This window comes from Balaenoptera acutorostrata, chromosome 13 (genome assembly GCF_949987535.1).
Source record: "Balaenoptera acutorostrata chromosome 13, mBalAcu1.1, whole genome shotgun sequence".
Taxonomy (NCBI): domain Eukaryota; kingdom Metazoa; phylum Chordata; class Mammalia; order Artiodactyla; family Balaenopteridae; genus Balaenoptera; species Balaenoptera acutorostrata.
Genome location: NC_080076.1, coordinates 41,808,072 through 41,829,181, shown reverse-complemented (window position 1 = coordinate 41,829,181; position 21,110 = coordinate 41,808,072). Strand labels below are relative to the sequence as shown.

The 21,110-nt window shown below is 36.9% G+C and overlaps 1 protein-coding gene across 3 annotated transcripts in view; it reads left to right on the top strand.

Moving 5' to 3' along the window:
- Positions 1–21,110, top strand: part of ELP2 (elongator acetyltransferase complex subunit 2) — a 44,508-nt gene that overhangs the window by 22,178 nt on the left and 1,220 nt on the right. For 2 of the 3 annotated variants that reach the window (XM_007167090.2, XM_057526152.1), the window contains 9 exons: positions 1,499–1,687; positions 3,814–3,883; positions 4,414–4,509; positions 4,665–4,722; positions 5,357–5,429; positions 14,129–14,321; positions 15,711–15,832; positions 17,367–17,500; positions 18,249–18,362. In XM_007167090.2, the coding sequence (XP_007167152.2) occupies positions 1,499–1,687; positions 3,814–3,883; positions 4,414–4,509; positions 4,665–4,722; positions 5,357–5,429; positions 14,129–14,321; positions 15,711–15,832; positions 17,367–17,500; positions 18,249–18,362 (1,049 nt within the window). The remainder of the gene's footprint in view (positions 1–1,498; positions 1,688–3,813; positions 3,884–4,413; positions 4,510–4,664; positions 4,723–5,356; positions 5,430–14,128; positions 14,322–15,710; positions 15,833–17,366; positions 17,501–18,248; positions 18,363–21,110) is intronic. The other variant, XR_449742.3, reaches the window with a different exon arrangement.

Here is a 21,110-nt window from a genome sequence, read left to right as displayed (position 1 = left end):
CACATATTCTTTATAATTCATACAATTAAAATGTTAGTTGTCAAAATGTGTTTACTTCAGTTCCACATAAAAGTTCTCATAATACCTTGTAATTTTAGGTTTAATTCATTAGGAAACACTAACAAGGGAATTCCCTGACAGTCCAGTGGCTGAGACTCTGTGCTTTCGCTGCCGAGGGCTCAGGTTCGGTCCCTGGTCAAGGAGCTAGGATTCCACAGACAGCGTGGCGCAGCCAAAAAAAGAAAGAAACACTGTCAAGTCTGTAATAAAAGCTAATTTCTAACATCATATAGTGTTACATAATAGTAGTCGAGGCCAGTTTTTGTTCAGGAAACTTTTCAGGCTTGGCCCTGAGCTTTAAAAAACTGCAATAAAACTTTACCACTGATAAACCATTGAACTGTATACTCAGAGAAAGTATAGTCAGCTTCAGTTTCTGATAAAAATTCATGGAACTGACTCTGGGTCAGTCCATGAAGCTAATGAAATTGGCCACTGACATTTCTGCGTCAGCAGCATGTGGTAGATTAAAATTGATAGAGTTGAGGACATTGGGAGCAATGCTATAGTCAAGTAAAAAAACAAGGCAGATAATTTTGGAGTGGTTTTCTGTGGCTCTTGGTAATTTGTTATCAGTATAACTCAGTTGTTTATTCATGATCCTTTTTAAAAAAATCAATAAATCAGAGTTAACTAAAATGTGAAATTCTACTCTTTGAAAGACATTGTCAGGAAAATGAAAAGTCACAAACTGGGAGAAAGTATTTACAAAACACATACCTGATAAAGATTTTTATCTAGAGTATATAAAGAACTTTTTGGAACTCAGTAATAAGAAAACAATACATTTCTTTAAAAAAGGGGACAAAAGATGTTTATCCAAAGAAGATGTATGGATGGAAAATAAGAACAGGAAAAGATTCTCAACACCATTAGTCATTAGGGAAATGCAAATTAAAGCTACAATGAGATAGCGTGACACCCCTATTAGAATGATTACAGTTGAAAGGCTGACTGCACAAGTGTTGATGAGGGAGGGTATGGGCAGGTGGATCTCTCATACACTGCTGGTGGAATTGTAAAATGTACAGCCACTTTGGGAAATCATTTGGCAGTTTCTTAAAAATTTAAATATACATCCACATCATCCAGTTATTATACCCATAAGTACTATTTACCCAAGAGAAATGCATTCATGCAAAGACTTATACACGAAAATTTGTGACTGTTTTTCCAGTAAGACAAAAACTGGAAAACAACCCAAATGTCTATAAGTAGGTGAATAGATCAACAAGTTGTGGTATAGCCGTACAAGGGAATACTACTCAGCAATAAAAAGTATTGATCTGTTGATAAACAGAACAACATGGATGAATCTGCCCCATGGTCACATTTCCATGGCATAATGAATAATTTTGTGTCTGATATTTTGCTTGTTGAAAAGAATTCAGTTTTTGAAACACGTGATCATTTTTGTTTATCTTATTTTGATACCCAGGTGACCTGGCATGAAATTGCAAGGCCTCAGATACATGGATATGACCTGAAGTGTTTGGCAATGATCAGTAGGTTTCAGTTTGTATCTGGAGCGGATGAAAAAGTTCTTCGAGTATTTTCTGCACCTCGAAATTTTGTGGAAAATTTTTGTGCCATTACGGGCCAATCACTGAATCACGTGCTTTGTAATGTGAGTATTCCTCTAAATGTTTTAACTAGATCTAGCCACTTCATATAAAATTTTAGGAAGTTTCACTTAAGGCTGTAAATGGAGTATATGGGTAGAAAGAAAGTGAAATCATTTTATTATTGGCTTGACAAACTTTTGTGTGCACTGTGGCAGGCAGTAATTTAAATATTAATTTAAGAAATTTTGTAACAGTTAAGCCCAAGAGACTGTAAAGAATTAAAATGTTAAATTAAGGCACGAATACTATGCGTTTTCACCGTGCTTGGTAACTACGATAAAGCATAATAGATGGGTCATATTTTCAAGGAGATTACCATCTAGATGTAGATTAGGGGTAGTGAACAATGGAACTAATGTACCTGTAATTATTAGATGAAACCAGTTAATTGCTAAATCTTGTGGCTAAAGTAATTTTCATAGGAGGAAGTGGTAGCTGTAGTAGAGTAATGAGAAAATGGGGCTTCATTTGAGTTTTGAAAGGGTAAGTTTTTATTAATGTTTGTTTATACCCCCTTTCTACGAAAGATTTGAGCACTTACAAAAATACATAGGTTGTAAACATTATAAAGTAACCAGTTTTGAAGGAAGGGAAAGTAAGTAGGAAGGTAGTTGTGTTACACAGAAGTGCACGTCATACAGTCCGTTGCAGTACTTAGAGTTGGGTCATGAATTTGCTTCTGAGCTTGAAAAGGATGAGTACACTTTTGATAGGCAGATGGAAGGACAGAGAGCAGTGGGGTGGCTAGAGCTGCTTGAATGAAGAGTATATAGAGGGAAATGGAGGGGCTGGGGGAAAGTCAAATGGCGGAGGACCTTGGGAGGCAGGCATAGTTCAGACTCTGGTACCAGTGGAGGTCCCTAAACAAAGAAAGTGATGAAAAGCACTTTGGGGCGAAGAGTTATGTGGGAGCAGGATACATTTGAGCCCAGACACTTTGAAGACAGGGACACTAGCACCAGTCTGGGTAAGACTGGAGAAGAAAGTAAGAGTCATTTTAAAAGAAATGTCCAACTATGTTTCCTGGAGTGTATCATGGGCGCCTCAGGCCACAGGCTCTCTTGATTAGGTAAAGGAGATGAAAGATTCTGTTGTGCTGTTTCTACTGCTAATGGACAGTGGAACAAGATCAAAAGGGAGGCCTCGACTGGTTATTTTACCGAGCTAAGCATATGGTGGTGGAGGGCAAGTTGGTTTGAGGATCTGACAATTCTAGGGATTGAAATGTGGTTTTAGGATTCCATAAGAGGCTAATCCCAGGTGTATATTCAATTCTGTGTCCTAAGATACAGGAATCCTGTAGACTGCAAAGTCTCTTGCTGCTTTTTGGGTTTGTTCCCATACTAAATGTTGGGATATATAGGAGTGCCTCTTATTGCTCTTTTCCATGGTGTTTTATTTTTCCTGTTTTCTAAAATAAAGCATCCTGCGTCTCAGGTAGCTATTCTTGGTGATGGTTTAAATTCCCATTGCTCATGTTTGTGTTCAGTTCCAGCCCCTGTATTAAAATTTAAATTCTGAGAAATGCTCTTAGCTTATGGACATGTGCCAATTTTGATGGTTAACATTTCTTTCATATGTAATAATTTAATTGATAGTGCAGGGCATAAGCAGATTATTGCCACTTCAAAGGGCACTCTGTTAGAAGGTTTTAAAATATTCAGAATTTTAAATATGTTTAATGAGAATACTATGAGTGCGCCTTCCTGGGAGACATGTGTGTTTGCATGAGCACCACCAGGGATGTGCCTGTGAGACTCTCTTGGAAATAAAGCTCCAGGCCTTCCGTTCTCAGCCCACCCTTTGCTAGAAGCCAGCGCAGTGCTTTCCTTGTCACACCCTGAAACCCATTGAGCTGTCAGGGTTCGATGAGCTCGTGGATGAGAGGATGCCCGACTTTATGGATTGGGTGCGGGCTGGGGATTAGCTGGAGCCTGTCTGCTGGAGAGTGATTGCTTAGTATTGCATCTCTCGGTTCAGGAAATGGAAGTGTGGGCAGATACCTCACAAAATGGTGAAATGGTCTTTACACTGCTTCTCAGCATTTATGAGCATAACATTTTTTTACAGTGCCTGAGGTAACAGTAACTTTTAGCATTTAAAAGTTGTATCATACTTTTTATTCCAGCAAGACAGTGATCTTCCAGAAGGAGCTACCGTCCCTGCTTTGGGATTATCAAATAAAGCTGTCTTTCAGGGTAAGGCTTTCGTCTCCAAAATTACTGAACCTATAGTGGTGCTTAAAACCTAGTTACACATTTGTATATTATGTACCTAATGTTCATTACAGGTGATTTACTATTTTTAAAAATCACAATACATGCATCTCTCTTCTATCAGCTATTCCATGGTAGCTACTCTGTGTACACATGCAGGCCCTGAAATAGGTGCTGCTTTTACAAAGTGTATTTCATGGAGCACTCACAACCACAGATGCTAATGTGGATAGCTTGAAAAATGTGTTCCACAGTTTAAAAAGTTTGGGAAACATTAGGTCAAAGGAAAAGGAAGGAATCTTTATGGAATTGACCAGTGCTCTAAGGAGCGCATTTGGAAAATACCAGAGTAGTGGAAATACCCTTGGCTTTGCCATCACGCGGATGCAGCGTTGAATTACACTGCCTTCAGGTACCACTATTTTCTAACTAGTGGCCTTAATATTGGGACATGTGCAGGAGACATAAAGATAGTGACTACATTCATGCTGTTGATGTTTGTTTTAAACTAGGAGATATAGCTTCTCAGCCTTCTGATGAAGAGGAGCTGTTGACGAGTACTGGTTTCGAATATCACCAGGTGGCCTTTCAACCCTCCATACTTACTGGTAAGAAAAGGCAAAAAGATGGTTCGCTAGAATCATTAGTACAGTACACATAGTATGGGGTCTGTCACCACTGACCTAAATAAGTGCTGCAGAATTCACTTGTTTATCTGCATGAAAGTGGAAAAATTAATTGCAATGCTATAAATTTATTGTAGAACCTCCCACTGAGGATCATCTTCTGCAAAATACTTTGTGGCCTGAAGTTCAAAAACTGTAAGTTAAGTTGGACTTAGCTCTTTAGTCTGATTCGATCATAACTTGTGATCCCCCCTTCCCAACCAATTTGATTTTCTCCTTTGCTTTCCTCTTACCTACATTTTCCCCCCTGCTGTAAACATCTCTTGATGGCCTTCATAAGGGGTCAGAATCAAACTTCACAAAGATATTTATATTGCTATGTATTATATTTACTAGATTTATTGGTCTTGATTTTTAAAGTAGAGAGGCATAACACTATTTTTTTTCCTTTTTAGAAAAGTTTTAAGTTTTGTTATTCTCTTGGTCTTTTTTTTCCTACAGTGTTTCCCTATCAGGACCTTTCTATGGTTTGTTATTTATGGTACTGGCTGGCTGGGGGCGAAAACTTGTATTTTAATCTAGTTGTTTGAGTAAGTTTTATTACTACTAGGAAGTTGGCATTTTTCTCCAGTCTCTGCTTTTACCCCAAATATTTGCCTAGACAAAAGTACAATGTTTCTTAAAAGAACTGTGTGTTAGCTGGAGAGATTGATTTCTTCTCTCATTTAAAAACTTTGCAGCACATTTAAAAATTTTGCAGCACAAGAATAGGTACATTTACTAATTACCTATTTACAGGGGTCATCCATTTTCTCTTTTTAAATTTTAGATACGGACATGGTTATGAAATATTTTGTGTTGCTTGTAGCAATTCAAAGACACTGCTTGCCTCAGCTTGTAAGGTAGGGCATTTTACTTTTTTATTCTACTTGGTCACAGGGTATTTGAGTCATCAGGCTCCTGCAAGCTTAGTAGTGATGGAGGCAGAATTTGACACAAAAGGCCACAGGTGCCTGATTTTTCTGAATCTTGCTTTCTCAGTCTCTTTTCCATTCTGTCCTATCAGAAGCTTGCAGTTGCCTTTTAAATCTGTTTCAGCTGCACATTTTTGTTCTTAAATACTTGGTTTGAGCTGATTTATGCCCCTACTCAGAAACTATTTAATCAGATACCTTAAAATGAGAGCTAAAAATGTGGTAACATAAATTTTTAGTAATGGGAGTCCTGGAGACACAGGGAAATGAGAAGGTGAAACCCCGCACCATGCACTCCATCTGACCATCTCTTGAGGACACTGTGGGTGCTGACCTAAGTGAGTAGAGTCCCTTGGCCCTTGCCACAGTGAGGCAGGGTGGTGGCCAGCTCAGTGAGCCACCAGCACGTGACAGTGCAGAATAGTGCATCTCAGATATCTGCCTGGGAGAATGATCTTGAACTTCCTATTCAGTATTTATCTATATACTGTGGAGGATTGTGTGAAAGGTCTGAGACCTACACATTCGCCTAAATTTCCTAAAATTTATTTACTTGTTTTAACCAAGAAGATTAATTTATTTATTTGTTTTAAGCATGATGAGAGCTGCCCACCTGGATGGGCACCTATGGGGTTTTTTGGTACGTTTGTTTTTTGTCCCTGCTCTTGCTGTGGTTTCTTGCTACTGGCCTGTATTGAGGGACATCCTAAGAAATAATTGTTGTGCTCCTTCTGCCCCACCCCCCTTGTTTGTTGTCCTCTTTGTGAGGGTGGTACTGAGAGGGTGGTACTTCCTTCTGTTAATACAAGGGCCTTTGGAAAGAATAGGGTATAAGTAGCAAGAATAACTGTGCTTCTACTGAGCAGCTAATTTGTGTCTTAGGGCACTGTCAATCACATAATTGATTACTTTCTCCTTTTCAAGTTGGCTCACTTGGAGCAAGTATGTGCGTTTCTTTTTTAAACTAACGTTATTAGCTGCTTTATTTAGGTGTCATTAGCGTGCCATCAACTGCATGTTGAAAGTGAACAATCTGATAAATTTTGACATATGTTTTTACCTGTGAAATCATCACTACAATCAAGATAGTGAACATACCATCAGCCCCCCAAATTTCCTCTTCCCCATTCCTAGTAAACCACTAATCTGCTTTTTATCATGATAGAGTAGTTTACATTTTCTAAATTTTTGTATAAATGGAATCATATAGTATGCACTCTTTTTCATCTGGCTTTTTGCATTTAGCATAATAATTTGAGATTCATCTATGTTGTTGCATGTTATCAGTTGCTCTTTTTTTTTTCTGAATAGTCTTCCCTTTTACAGATATACTACAATTTGTTGATCCATTCACTTATTAATGGACATTTGGGTGATTTCCAGTTTTTGGCTTTTATTAATAAAGCAGTTATGAACATTTGTGTACAAGTCTTTGCATGGATATATGCTTTCATTTCTCTTGAGTAAATACATATGAGTGGAATTGCTGGGTATATGGTAGATGTATATTTAAATTTTTAAGAAATTAACAAACTATTTTCCAAAGTGGTTGTACCATTTTACAATCCCACTAGCAATATATGAGAGTTCCAGTTGCTCCACGCCCTCACCAGTGTGTGGTATTGTCCATCTTTTTAACATTAGCCATTCTGATAGGTTTGTAATATCTCATTGTGCTTGTAATTTGCATTTCCCTAATGATTAATGATGTTGAACAACTTTTCATGTGCTAATTTTCCAACTGCATGTCTTCTTTGATGAAGTATCTGTTCAAATCTTTTGCCCAGTTCTTTATTGTATTGTTTTCTTATTACTGAATTTTGAAAAGTTCTTTATATACACTGGATACTACTTTATCAGATATATGCTATGTAGGTAGTTTTCCCCAGTGACTTTTCCTTTCATTTTCCTAACAATGTTTTTCAAAGAGTATAAGTTGTATGTTTTGGTGAAGTCTAATTTATCAATTTTTTTCTGTATTGGGTTTGTGCTTCTAATGTAGTATCTAAGAAATCTTTGCCTGGGACTTCCCTGGTGGTCCAGTGGTTAAGACTCCACACTCCCACCGCAGGGGGCACGGGTTCGATCCCTGGTCAGGGAACTAAGATCCCGCATGCTGTGCAGAGTGGCCGAAAAAGAAAAAGGAAAGAAAGAAATCTTTGCCTGACTCAAGATCTTCTGCTGCATTTTGTTCTAGGAGTTTTATAGATTTTAAGTTTTATATTTAGACCTATGATACATCTTTTATTAATTCTTCCTGTTGTATGGAGTATATATTACAGTTGATTTTTTTTGCATGTGGATATCCAGTTGTTCCATCATCATTTGTTGAAAAGACTATCCCTTCACCTCGTACCTTTTGCATCTTTGTCAAAATTAGCTGTCCATATATGTTTGGGTCTATTTCTAGACTTTATTTTGTCCTACTCATCTTTCTGTTTTCTTTCCTGTTTTGATGCCAATGCCACAGTCTCTCTAACAACTATAGCTTCTTATACTGTGTCTTGAAACCAGGAAGTAATTGTCTTTTCTCTTCTCACTTTTCAAATGTATTTTGGCTGTTCTAGGTTCTTTACTTTTCCACATGAATTTTATAATCAGCTTGACAGTTTCTACAAAAGTATGTGCTGGAATTTTGATGGGGATTGCATTGAATCTATAGATTAATTGTGGAAGAATTTTAACAATATTGAGTCTTGACACATGAATGCAGTATGCCTCTCATTTATTTAGATCTTTAATTTCTCAGGGATTTTTTTTTTTTTAGTAAGCCTTTTGTTTTGGAATAATTTTATATTTAACGAAAGTTGCAGAGATAGTACCTAGAATACCATTATACCTCCTACCCAATTTTCCCCAATGTTAACATCTTAATATTATCAGGAATATTTTGTACTTTTCAGTGTCAGGTCTTACACATATTTTGTCAGATTTATCCTTATTTCATATATTTTATGTCTGACTGTTCATTGCTCACATAAGGAAATGCAGTTGCTTTTTGTATATCAGTCTTTTATCCTGCAACTTGCTAAACTTATTACTTCTTATAGCTTTATTGTAGATATTGGATTTTCCACATAGATGCTTATGTTGCCTGTGAATAAAGAAAATTTTACTTCTTCCTTTCCCATATGGACGTCTTAATGTTGACTAGACGTTGTAACATCAGAAGTCCTCACCTTATTCCTCATCTCAGGAACAAAATATTTAGTTTTTGTCCATTAAGCATTATGTTTGCTGTGGATTTCTTTTTATGACTCTTCTTTATCAGGTTGCAAAATCTCCCTACGGTTCCGAGTTTGCAGAGAGTTTTTATCAGGAATGGATGTTAGATTTTGTCAGATGTCTTTTCTTTATCTCTTAACATGGTCATATGTTTTTCCCATTTTAGTTTATTAATATGGTGAATTACATTGATTGATTTTTCAAATGATGAACCAACTTTGTATTCCTGGAACTAAACCCCAAATGCTTATATTATATATATATATATGTGTGTGTGTGTGTGTGTGTGTGTATATATATATATTTTTTTTTCAGTTCTTTTTATTGAGGTATAACTAACATATATAACATTATATTAGTTTCAGGTGTACAACCTAATGATTTGATATTTGTGTACATTGTGAAGTGATCACCACAATAAGACTAGCTAACATCCATCATCATACATAGTTACAAGAAATATTTTTTTCTTGTGCTGAGGACTTTTAAGATTTCAGCAACTTTCAGATATGCAGTGCAATATTAACTATAATCACCATGCTGTATGTTACATCCCCCTGACTTAGTTATTTATAGCTGGACGTTTGTACTTTTTGACTCCCTTCACCCATTTCACCTTACCCCCCAATGTTGGCTTCTGGCATCTCCCAATCCATTCTCTGTATGTCTATGAGCTTGGTGGGTTTTTTTATTGTTGCTGTTTTTAGATTCTGCTTATAAGTGAGATCGTACAGTATTTGTCTTTGTCTGACTTATTTCACTTAGCATAATGCCCACAAGGTCTATCCATGTTGTCACAAATGGAAATATTTCATTCTTTTTTATGGCTGAATACTCTTCCACCATTGTGTGTGTGTCTGTCTGTTTTCTTTATCCATTGATCCATTTTCTTCATCCATTTGATGGACACTTAGGTTGTTTCCATATGTTGGCTATCATAAATAATGCTGCAGTGAACATGGGGGTACACATATCTTTTCAAGTCAGTGTTTTTATTTTCTCTGGGTAAATAACCAGAAGTGGAATTGCTGGATCATATGTTAATTCCAGTTTTAATTTTTTGAGGAACCTCCATACTGTTTTTCATAGTGGCTGCACCAGTTTACATTTCCACCAGCAAGGCACAGGGTTCCCTTTTCCCCATATCCTCTCCAGCACTTATTCCTTGTCTTTTTGATAGCCATTCTGATGGGTGTAAGGTGGTATCTCATTGTGGTTTTGATTTGCATTACCCTTATGATTAGTGATGTTGAGCATCTTTTCATGTTTCTGTTGGCCATGTATATATCTTCTTTGGAAAAATGTCTATTCAGATCCTTTGCCTATTTTTTATTTATTTATTTATTTATTTTATTTAATTTTATATTTTGCTATTCAGATATATGTGTTCTTTATATAGTTTTTATATTAACCCCTTATCAGATGATTTGCAAACATTTTCTCCCATTCAGTAGGTTGCCTTTTCATTTTGTTGATGATTTCTTATATTTTTATATATTGTTGGATTCAATTTGCTAAAATTTTGTTTAAAACTTTCATATATAGTACGTGAGAGACATTGCTATGTAGTTTTCTTTCCTTGTAATGGCTTCATCTGGTTTTGGTATCACAGTAATATTAGCCTCATAGAAATATTTCCTACTTTGCAATTTTCTGGAAGAGTTTGTGAAGAATTGGTATTTCCTTTTTTAAATATTTGGTAGTATTTCCCAGTGAAGCAAACTGACCTTGATGAGTTATCTTTGTGGGAAGGTTTTTAACTGCCTTTAATTTTTTAAGTAGATACAGGGCTGTTTCATTCAAGGTATCTAATTTTTCGTGGGTGTACTTTGATGGTTTGTGTCTTTCAGGAAATTTGTCCCTTTTATCTGATTTGTCATATTTATTGGCATAAAGTTGTTCATAGTATTCCCTTTTGATCCTTTTATTACCTGAAGAATCCCTAGTGATGTTACCTTTCTTATTCCTGCTATTGGCAATTTGTCTCTTCTCTCTCATACCCTGTTTTTTTTTGGTTTTTTTTTGGTGGGAGAGAATTCTGGAAGTTGACCAGGAAATTAATGAGTTTATGATTTTATTAATATTTTCAGAGAACAAGCTTTTGGTTAATTTATTTATTTATTTTATTTATTTTGATTTACTTTTGCCTGCGTTGGGTCTTCGTTGCTGTGTGCAGGCTTTCTCTAGTTGCGACAAGCAGGAGCTACACTTCATTGTGGTGCACTGGCTTCTCACTGTGGTGGCTTCTCTTGTTGCAGGGCACAGACTCTAGGTGCACAGGCTTCAGTAGTTGTGGCACGTGGGCTCAGTAGTTGTGGCTCACAGGCTGTAGAGCACAGGCTCAGTAGTTGTGGCACACGGTTTTAGTTGCTCCGCGGCATGTGGGATCTTCCCGGACCAGGGCTTGAACCGTGTCCCCTGCATTGGCAGGCAGACTCTTAACCACTGCACTACCAGGGAAGTCCTCATTTCTTTTTCTGTCTCTAATAAGGTTAAAACTGAGGTCATTGATTCTAGATCTTTCTTTCTAATATAGGTGTTAAGTGCTATAAGTTTTACTCTAAGTATTGCTTCTGAGGCATTCTGCAAATTTTGGTATGTTGTGTTTTCATTTTCATTCAATTAAAAATACTTTCTAATTTCCCTTTGATTTTATTTTTTAACTTAAGTTATTTTGAAATGTATTAGTTTCCATATACTGAGTGTTTTTCAGATATCTTTCTGTTATTGATTTCTAATTTAATTTATTTTGTTCAGAAAACATAGTATGACTTCAATCCTTTGAAATTTAATCTTGGTAAATTTCCATGTTCTTTTGAGAAGAATTTGGATTCTTTTTCTTTTGGGTCGAGTGTTCTGAGAATATGAATTACATTGGTTGACAGTATTGTCTTCTTTATTCTTTTGGTTCTGTCGTGAATGGCATTTTGAAATCTCTGACTATAATTGTGGACTTGTCTTTTAATCCTTATAGTTCCTTCAGTTTGTACTTTATGTATTTTGAAGTTCTGTTGTTAGATCCTAAACATTTATGTTTGTTATTTTCTCTTGATTAACTGACTAGTTTATTATTATGCAATGAACCTCTTTACTTCTGATAATATTTTCTGCTCTTAAGTCTACTTTCTCTGATGTTAGTATAGCCACTCCAGCTTTCTTTTGAGTTGTGCTTGAATTATGTATCTTTTTCCATCATTTTACTTTAAGCTGTTTGTTTCCTTTTATTTCAAGTGGGTTTCTTGGAGACAGCATATAATTGGGTCTTGCTGTTTTTCTCATCTTGATAATCTTTCATTTTAATAGGGGTGCTTATTAGATCATTTGCATTTGATGTAATAATTGATATGATAGATTAACTCCTATCGTCTTGCTATTTGTTTTCTATTTGATCTATCTGTTCTTTGATCCACTATACTTCTTTTGGATTACATGATTCCTTTTTATGATTCCATTTTATTTCTTTTGTTTTGTTTAGTAGATACAACTCTTTGTTATTTTATTGGTTGTTTCACATTTTATACTATATATCTTTAATTTACCACAGTTTACCATCAAGTAATATTGCACTATTTGCATACGAGAACGTAAGTATACTTTCATTTCCTTCTACTTTGTGGTATTGTTTTTGTACATTTTACTTCTTCACAGAAATCCCACAATATTATTTATGCTTTAACAGTCAATTATCCCTAAAGAGATTTAAATAATAAAAAAAAATTTCCATCAGATGTTATTTTCCTGCTGCCTACAGGATGTTCTTAACATTCCTCGTAATGCAGTTCTGCTGGTCAGGAATTTTTTCACCTTTTGCCTGTCTGAAAAGGATCTATTTCTCCTTCATTTTTTAACAGTATTAGTGGTGGCTAAAGAATTGTTGGTTTTCCCTTAGGTACTTTAAAAATGTTGCTCCATTTTCCTCTGATTTGCATTGTTTTGGATGAGAAGCCCACTGTCATTTTTCTTTGTTACTTAGTAATGTTGTTTTTCCCTCCAACTGCAATTTTATATTTTTCACTGGTTTTAAACAATTTGATTACTGTTGGTATAGTTTTCTTCGTGTTTCTTGTGCTTGGGTTTTATTGAACGTCTTAAATCTGTAGGTTTATTGTTTTCATTGAATTTGGAAATTTTTTTGGCCATTATCTTTTTAAGTATTTTTTTCTTATCCTTTTGCAGACCATAGTTATACCTATATTTGGCTGCTTGACGTTGTCATAGAGTTCAGTGATTGTTTTTTTCTTTTTTCTTTTTCTTTTTTTCCTACTCTGTGATTCGTTTTGTCTTTTAGGTATCAGTGTTCTTTGTTGCCAGATATCTAATATTTTGGAGTGCCATTAGTTCGTGTATTCTGTCTGATCTTTTAGTTTTTTTCACACAAGAGAGTAAATCTGGTCCCTGTTACTCCATATTGACCAGAAGTGAAAGTTTCTAAACTACTAATTACACAGTTAATACACAGATGTATTCTTCTTGTAAAATATTAAAGTAGTATGGAGGTTCCTCAAAAAATTAAAAATAGAACTATACCATATGAGCCAGCAATTCTTCTTTTGGCTATTTATCCAAAGGAAATGAAAACATTAATTTATAAAGATATATGTACCTCTATGTTCATTATAGCATTATTTACAATAGCCAAGATATGGAAGCAACCTAAGTGCCCATTGATAGAGGAATGGATAAGGAAGGGGTGGTATGTGTGTGTGTGATAGAATATTACTCAGCCATAAAAAAAAGAATGAAATCTTGCCATTTGTGGCAACATGGATGGACCTGGAGGGTATTATGCTAAGTGAAATGAGTAAATAAGTTAGAGAAAGACAAACACCAAATGATTTCATTTATATGTGGAATCTAAAAAACAAAACAAATGAACAAATAAAACAGAAACAGATTCATAGGTACAGGAAATAGACAGGGTGTTTTTGGTGGGCTGGAGGGATGACCGAAGTAGGGGTTTAAGAGGTATAAACTTTCAGTTATAAAATAAATAAGTCACAGGGATGTAAGGTACCCATAGGAGATATAGTCAATAATATGGTAACAACTTTGTATGATGATGGATAGTAACTAGACTTAATGTGGTGATCATTTCGTAATGTATAAAAATATTGAACCTGAAATTTTGTCGTACACCTGAAACTAATATAATATTGTATGTTAAATATAACTCAATTTTTAAAATTCTGATTTCAGTGCCAGTCTCTAATTAGTCATCATTTCTAATTCCAGTCTGTCTCTTCTCAGAGGTTACACCTGGTTATAGTATTTTCTCAGAAGTTGTGTTTTTTTTTTTTTTACACGGATGCATAAAAAATACCATAGAAACAATATATTATTTTGAAAAATGTTTTCAGTTTATTTCACTTTAATTGCTTTATTGTTTCATCTCTGTCCTATAGGCAGCTAAGAAAGAGCATGCAGCTATCATTCTTTGGAACACTGCATCTTGGAAACAGGTGCAGAATTTAATTTTCCACAGTTTGACTGTCACGCAGATGGCCTTCTCTCCCGATGACAAGTTCTTACTAGCTGTTTCCAGAGATCGGACCTGGTCACTGTGGAAAAGGCAGGACACAATCTCACCTGAGTTAGGTAAAACAGCTCCTGGTTGGGAAGATTATTAGTGAAACAGTTATGTCCATTTACCTACTTTGAGCAGCTATTGTGTAAAGAGAAATAGAAATGATAACAGGGTGAAGGGCAGAGTCTGGTTGTTGTGAGTCTTTCAAAGTTTTGTGATAACTGAGGAAGACCTGACCTTCCTTGTAAGGATGATATGTATTCAGACATCTCAGATAAAGAAACATAAAAACTACATGTAGAAAATTTGGATTTCGCAGATGGTTACAGAATGCCACCATAAAACCAAATGGATGATATATACTGAGGGTTTTATGGGACAGGAATAATGAATATACAGTTAAATTATGAAACTCAGAAGGACCATTGTCTTTACCGTTCACCTACCCACCTCTGTCACAGTGATAATTGGGAGGGGTGTTTTAGGCATCCATTTGTGAATAACATGACCCCTGGGCAAGATGTTAACACACCTACCTGCATTCTACTTTGGATCTGGCATAAATTGAAAAAAAAAAATGAAAAGGAGAAAAGGCTTCGTGTGATTGCAGCAGTAGCCTATTCTTATTCTTCCAGTTTCATTGAGTAGGTAAAATCTAGAGAGCGTTTAAAGTACTTTGTGTTGTTTAATCCTGTTTTTAATTTTTCCATTGATAAAACCTATTGCAGTTTGATCTTATGATATTTTTAGTCCTTTGGGGTTTTTTGTGTTTTAGAGAATACCAGGGACTATGACACATACTGAGCAGTATATGTTGTAACAGACTGATTTCATTTGCAACTAGTGATTTCCTAACATGCAACTTTTCCTTTTTTAAAAAGTTAAAGTGATATTATACTAATAAATCCTTTAATTTGTTATATCTTTATGGATTGTGGATTAATAGATACATTAGTCTACCCTCCATACACAGTTATGTCTTTTAGGTTTAGTCCCTATGAGGGCTAGAAGTTAGTTACCCTACACTTAAAATATTACAAGGGAAGAGTTTTTTTTAAGTTGTTTTTTTTTTTTTTTTTTTTACATTATTTAAGGGTTCGTTAGTCTTTTTTTCCATAGCTTAATACACAGATCTGGCTACTTCCTGAGTAAGTTTAAATTTCATCAGACTTCTTCCATAAGCATAAATTGAACTTTTAGTTAAGTGTCCAGAAGATGTTTGTCATCAGTCACTAGAGAGTGACTAGTCAGTATAAAAGCATTTCCTACTAGAAAAATAACTGTATGCACATAGCCTTCTGGTGAGGGATCAGCTGCCTGGCCTTGGTCGGTTGCAAAAGTCTGTGTATATAAATTGATTGTTAAATTACATGTTGTATATGGCATTTAAACATAGCTTTCTAACAGGTAAAAAAACAGCTTTCTCCACTTTGTGACTAGTGCATATGTTTTTCTTTCAGACCCAGTTTTCAGTCTCTTTGCCTTCACTAACAAAATCACTGCTGTGCACAGTAGAATTATTTGGTCTTGTGATTGGAGTCCTGATGGCAAGTATTTCTTCACTGGAAGTCGGGACAAAAAGGTAATTTTTTTTAACTTAATATTTTTTCAAATGTAAAATAGTAATATTACAGGTGTGTTTGGATAAAAAACACATAATCCTAATTTTCTGATACATCTTTTAAGAATCAGTTTATGTATTTCCTTCTGTGTTTTTCATATGCATACATAAAAAGGCTTTTCTTACTTGTTAAATTCTATAAATACATGTCTCTGAAATATCAAATAAGAGAGGAAGGCCCTTCAGACACATGACTATCAGATGGCCCCAGTAGGAGAAAAGTAGTAAATGAAATGGGTCAAGACCAAGAAAGTAGGAGAGCAGGAGTGGATGGAGGGACATAGGGAAAGACAGTTTCTGCTTTTCTTTTTCGTACTTTTGTGAATTTAAAATTCTTTCTATAATGAATGATTATTACCTTTTCATTCAGCAGAGGAAGCGGGGTGTGTGCCTGTGTGTGTCACGAGCTGTAAATAAAATCAGAACAAGTTAGCTAGCAGTAGGTTCTTGACCATGACCCTCGCCCTTGTTCTCTGGGAAATGTTCCCCTGGCCTCTGGTCTTTCCTCTGTTTTCATGCTCTTTAAAGCATCCTTTCCTTTTTCTGCACTTACTGCAGACCAGAGGTGCTGGGGCACTTGAGCGTTTCCTTTCCTCTCCTGCCCTCTCCAGTCACAGTCATGGTACAAGTTACAGAAGCAGAGGACTAACACAGCATGTTGTCACTCAGTGAAACACTGAAATGTTAGCCTCTGAAGTGCTTTCTCGCAGACCTTTACTTCTGTCATTTGCCTATTCATTTCTTCCCTGACATTCGTCTTCCTGCTCTCTGCCAGCTGCTCAGGCAGCAGGACTGCTGCTGCCTTCCACAGTCAGGCCCGGTAGCAGATGGTCCAGCTGTGGCTGTCACAGTTCGGTCAAGGCTGAAACGGACAAAGCATCATCCACCATGCAGTCTCAGGAATGCACTCCTGCTTGCTTGGGTGGAGCCCTCTGCTCAGAATCTTGCTCTGGTCCTGCGTTTTCACTTCCCTCTCCATTTCTTTGTGACCATTCACACCCTTTTGAGGCATGAGCTTCCAGGAAAGCCTCATTTCTTATGCGGTGTATCATCAAGGTTAGGGCCTCCCGAGTGAGCTGAGCTGATTCCATGATCAGTGGGTGGTGTGGAAGAAGAGCCAGGGACTTGGCTGGTTTCATGCATTTTGTGGTAATTTCTTGGGGTGGTGCACGAGCACCTTGAGGACGTGGTGGACAGAATCTCACCGGATCAAAGCTGGTTTCCTGGGTGTAAAGAGCAGGCTGAACACCCCTGGCCTCTGGGTGGGACAGTCATCGTTGGACCAGCGCAGTTGGATAGTTGAGGTCTCAGAGACATGTATCTGCCACATGGTGGCTTCTCTGTGATGCTTGAAATGCTCAGAAGTCCTGGAACACACATGAAAATGATGCATTTTTTTAAATGTCAGTGTCCTCTATGCCATTGAAACGCTCTAATGCATTGCTAGAAACCTTGCAAGGAGAAAGTTTTACAGAGTTTGATGTGTCTGTGTTAGGTGGTTGTCTGGGGTGAGTGCGACTCCAGCGAGGACTCCACTGAGCACAGCATCGGCCCCTGCTCCTCCGTTCTGGACGTGGGCGGAGCTGTGACTGCCGTCAGTGTCTGCCCAGTGCTTAACCTTTCCCAACGGTCAGTCTCTGTGTGGGGCTTCATCTTATGCTTTCTTTAAGAAGACCACTTAGTTTCTCAACGTGTAGCCCTCTTATACTTTTATCTTTGGGTTCTCTTAGGTTCCAAGTTAACTATTTTTTTTATAATGCTTATGTTTCTCATAGGATTTCTTTTTTGTTTTTAACACCATTTTATTTTATCTTATCTTTCTGATCAACCCCTATTTATTTATTTATTTGTTTGTTTGTTTGGCTGCGCCACGTGGCTTGTGGGATCCTAGTTCCCAGACCAGGGATCGAACCCAGGCCCCCCACAGTGGAAGCTCAGAGCCCCAAACACTGGACCACCAGGGAGCTCCCCTCATAAGAATTGCTAAATTGATAGAGCTTGATGATATTCAGCGTGGTGAAATAGAGATTGGGAGTGTGGCTCAGAGGTTCTTGTTTCACCAAATTTAGGACTGTGGTGCTTTCTCTGTAACAAGTATCTTCGGTAGAACAAGGGTCTCTGCTGCCAGCCAGGGAAACACTGGCTCATAGGCCTTGCCAGCAGAGGGCAGAGGTAAGACTGTGAGCATCCTCGACGGAGAGGAGCCTCTGCGAGCGCACAGTAGAGCAGTGCACTGGATCCTGGGCCCGGATTTTAAACAGAGTCCTTTGTAAGCCAGAGACAGTTGGGAGCACTGAAGAACGACTTCAGATTGGTGATGGAGATAACAGTAGTTCATGCTAAATTAATCACTGTCTTCCCCTTCCCTTAAAAACAGATATGTTGTTGCAGTAGGATTAGAGTGTGGAAAGATTTGTCTGTATTCTTGGAAAAAGACTGATCAAGTTCCGGAAATAAATGACTGGATGCACTGTGTAGAAACAAGTCAAAGGTATTTCCTTCCTATTTTTGCTTTCATCAGATTAGATAGAAATCATGGAGTCTTTAGCAGCAAATCTTATGTCACATTTGCATGGAGAGAAACACAAATCTGTTCATGGTGCTTACTGCTAATTTGTACCTCTGTGTTTTGTGACAGTCTTTTGAAATTGATGTTTGTTACTATATTGCACTTGTTTTTTAAAAGTTTATTTGACCAAATTGCTTGTTTGCATGATACTGTGTTTACAGACAACGCATTGGACATGAAAGTGATTTTCATAATGATGAGTTTCAGAATTTGACTAAGTAGAATCTTAGTAAAATTTAATTCAGAATGTTGGTGGTTTTTTGGAAATATTATAGATTGTGTTTGGTAGCCGAATCTCGTGTTTGAACACTTCAGCTCACATCCTGAAATGGAGTAAACTGTCAAGTGCCCCTCAAGGCCCTGTGACCAGCCTTCAGGCAGAGTAAGTGCTCCTGAGCCTTGTGCCCTGGGCGTGGGCCTTTGCCACCTGAGCTGGCTCAGAGCACCTGCTGTTTACAGCCTCCTCCTCATCCACCTGCTTAGACAGCAGGGAACACTTTTTAATCTGCTTCTTTACCCATTTCATTCATTAAAAATGACTAAACTTTCAAAAAGTCATTAATGTCATTCTGTGTTAGATTTTTTTAGGATTCTTCAACCTTCATGTATTTAAACTATCCAAAATATAACTTCAAATACAATTCCAAACGATAGCATCATGAGGAAGGCCATTGGCTTGATGCTGAGAGACGTATTGTACAAGATATACCTTCCAGGGGAGTTTGTCTCCTTACCGGCAAAGCATGTTAATGCTCATGATAATTGTATTTATTTAAATGTATTTAAAATGAGATCTGCTTTATTACTGCTGTCCTCGTGGGTTCTCTCCCACCTCTCTGATGCTGGGTTTAGCTGTTGAAACAGTTCATGCTGTTGGCTTACTGAAGAGAGAGGTATCCAATGAAATTCCATGTTTCAGGCGTTTGAAATTTCCTCTTTTCCTGGCCTCCCCTCCCCTGCTTTTCCTTCCTTTCACTTTGCCCTACCCATGATGCTTGCTCTGCCTCTGCCCAATACCCAGACCACTTCTGTGGCCCGAATGTGGAACAGTGGCAAGAAGCCCCTCAGAAAGTATGGGCAGGGGACATGCACAGTATTTGAGTTTTTCATTTAAAATTTTTTTAGTCATTATGGTGACTTTGGATTTGCAAGAACTAATTCCTGGCTTACCTTATATTATTTGGATTGCTAATATTACACTTATCAGATTACAAATACTTTTCAAATGAAAGGTTTTGCTGATAATGAAATATAAACGAAGGTAATATAAGCAAACACTGCCTTCTAGGTTGGCTCCCCAAACTCCCTGTCTTCTAAATGTCATCTGTTAACATGCTGGATTTAAAGAACATTACCAAAAAAGAAAAGAAATGAAACATACCTTCTCAAAGCATATATAGCCAAATAAGTACTGTCCCTCAAAGTAACTTCTCTGGGATGCAAAGTACTATATATATACTAGTCTATATATATACTTGTTTCAGTGATGTCACTACTTCAAATCATTCTTTTAATGAAATGAGAGAACTTTAATATTAATCCAGAACAAATGAGATCCCAGTGATGTTGCTGTTACTTAAAATATTTTTGGAACTTCTCTTTAGGAACTGTGTTCAAAACTAGCTTACTAGTGATGCAAGAAAACCAATTATGATACCTTTTACATAAAGTTTTCCTCATTTTGACCATTCACTTTTTTTTTTTTTTAGCTTAACCTTCATCTCATTTATAAGCTCCTATCCAGATGACTTTTGACTTCTTTCAGTAATCAAATTCATCCTCAAAGGAAGATGAGCTCTCATTGAGAATACTCAGGTCGTAGTCTGTGTGGAAGTATTTCCTTTAGGAGAACTTCAGGAAACACTGAGGCACAGCAGCATTGTTGGAATGTGTGGACCCTTCTAGAGTGGCCACTTGCAAGGGCTCACAGTCATTTGGTGACTTAGGTTCTGGTGTGCTGATTTTTTAAACGTGTTTCATCACTTCGAGGCTGTGCTTCATTCTTTTGATCCTGAGAGTGCGTTGGCGACAGGGACTCTCAGAGTCTGCAAGTATGATTTGTGAGCTCAGGCATTATTTTCAGTGTTTACTGCTTTACAACTTGCTTAAGCTTTTCACCTTATTCCGTTTTGGTTTGGAGGACTAGTTTGCAGGTTAAATTTATAGAGGATATTGTATTTCATAGAGATTTATTAATAATCTATGTTTGGTAGCATCCTAGGTCAGCCATGGGGGCTGGGGGAGTGCGTTAATATGAACCTCTTGCCCAGGGTCGTGCAGTTACAGGTCACATTGGAGACCAAGGTTCTTTCACTGGGTAGTTTATTAAATCTTTCACTCTTTCCTTACCCAGCAGTAAATAATGAGAGTAAGCATCCATTCAAGTTACGGGGATGTCAGAAGATCAAATAATGTAGAATATGTTGCAAAGTTGGAATTCTTTAGAAAAGGAACACATTTAGTAATGTTGCCTGAAAGACTGATTTTAATAGTTAAAATTGATGGTTAAAGCAAAATTTGACAGAAATGCATTGTCTATTTCTTGCTCTTTCTGGTGGTGTCCTTGGTCAGTAAGTAAAATATTTTCAAGGCTAACATAAAATTGCTAAAATATTAGTGATGGTATTTTAAAACCTGTACTTTTTTTTTTCAAAAGAGACAAAAACATGT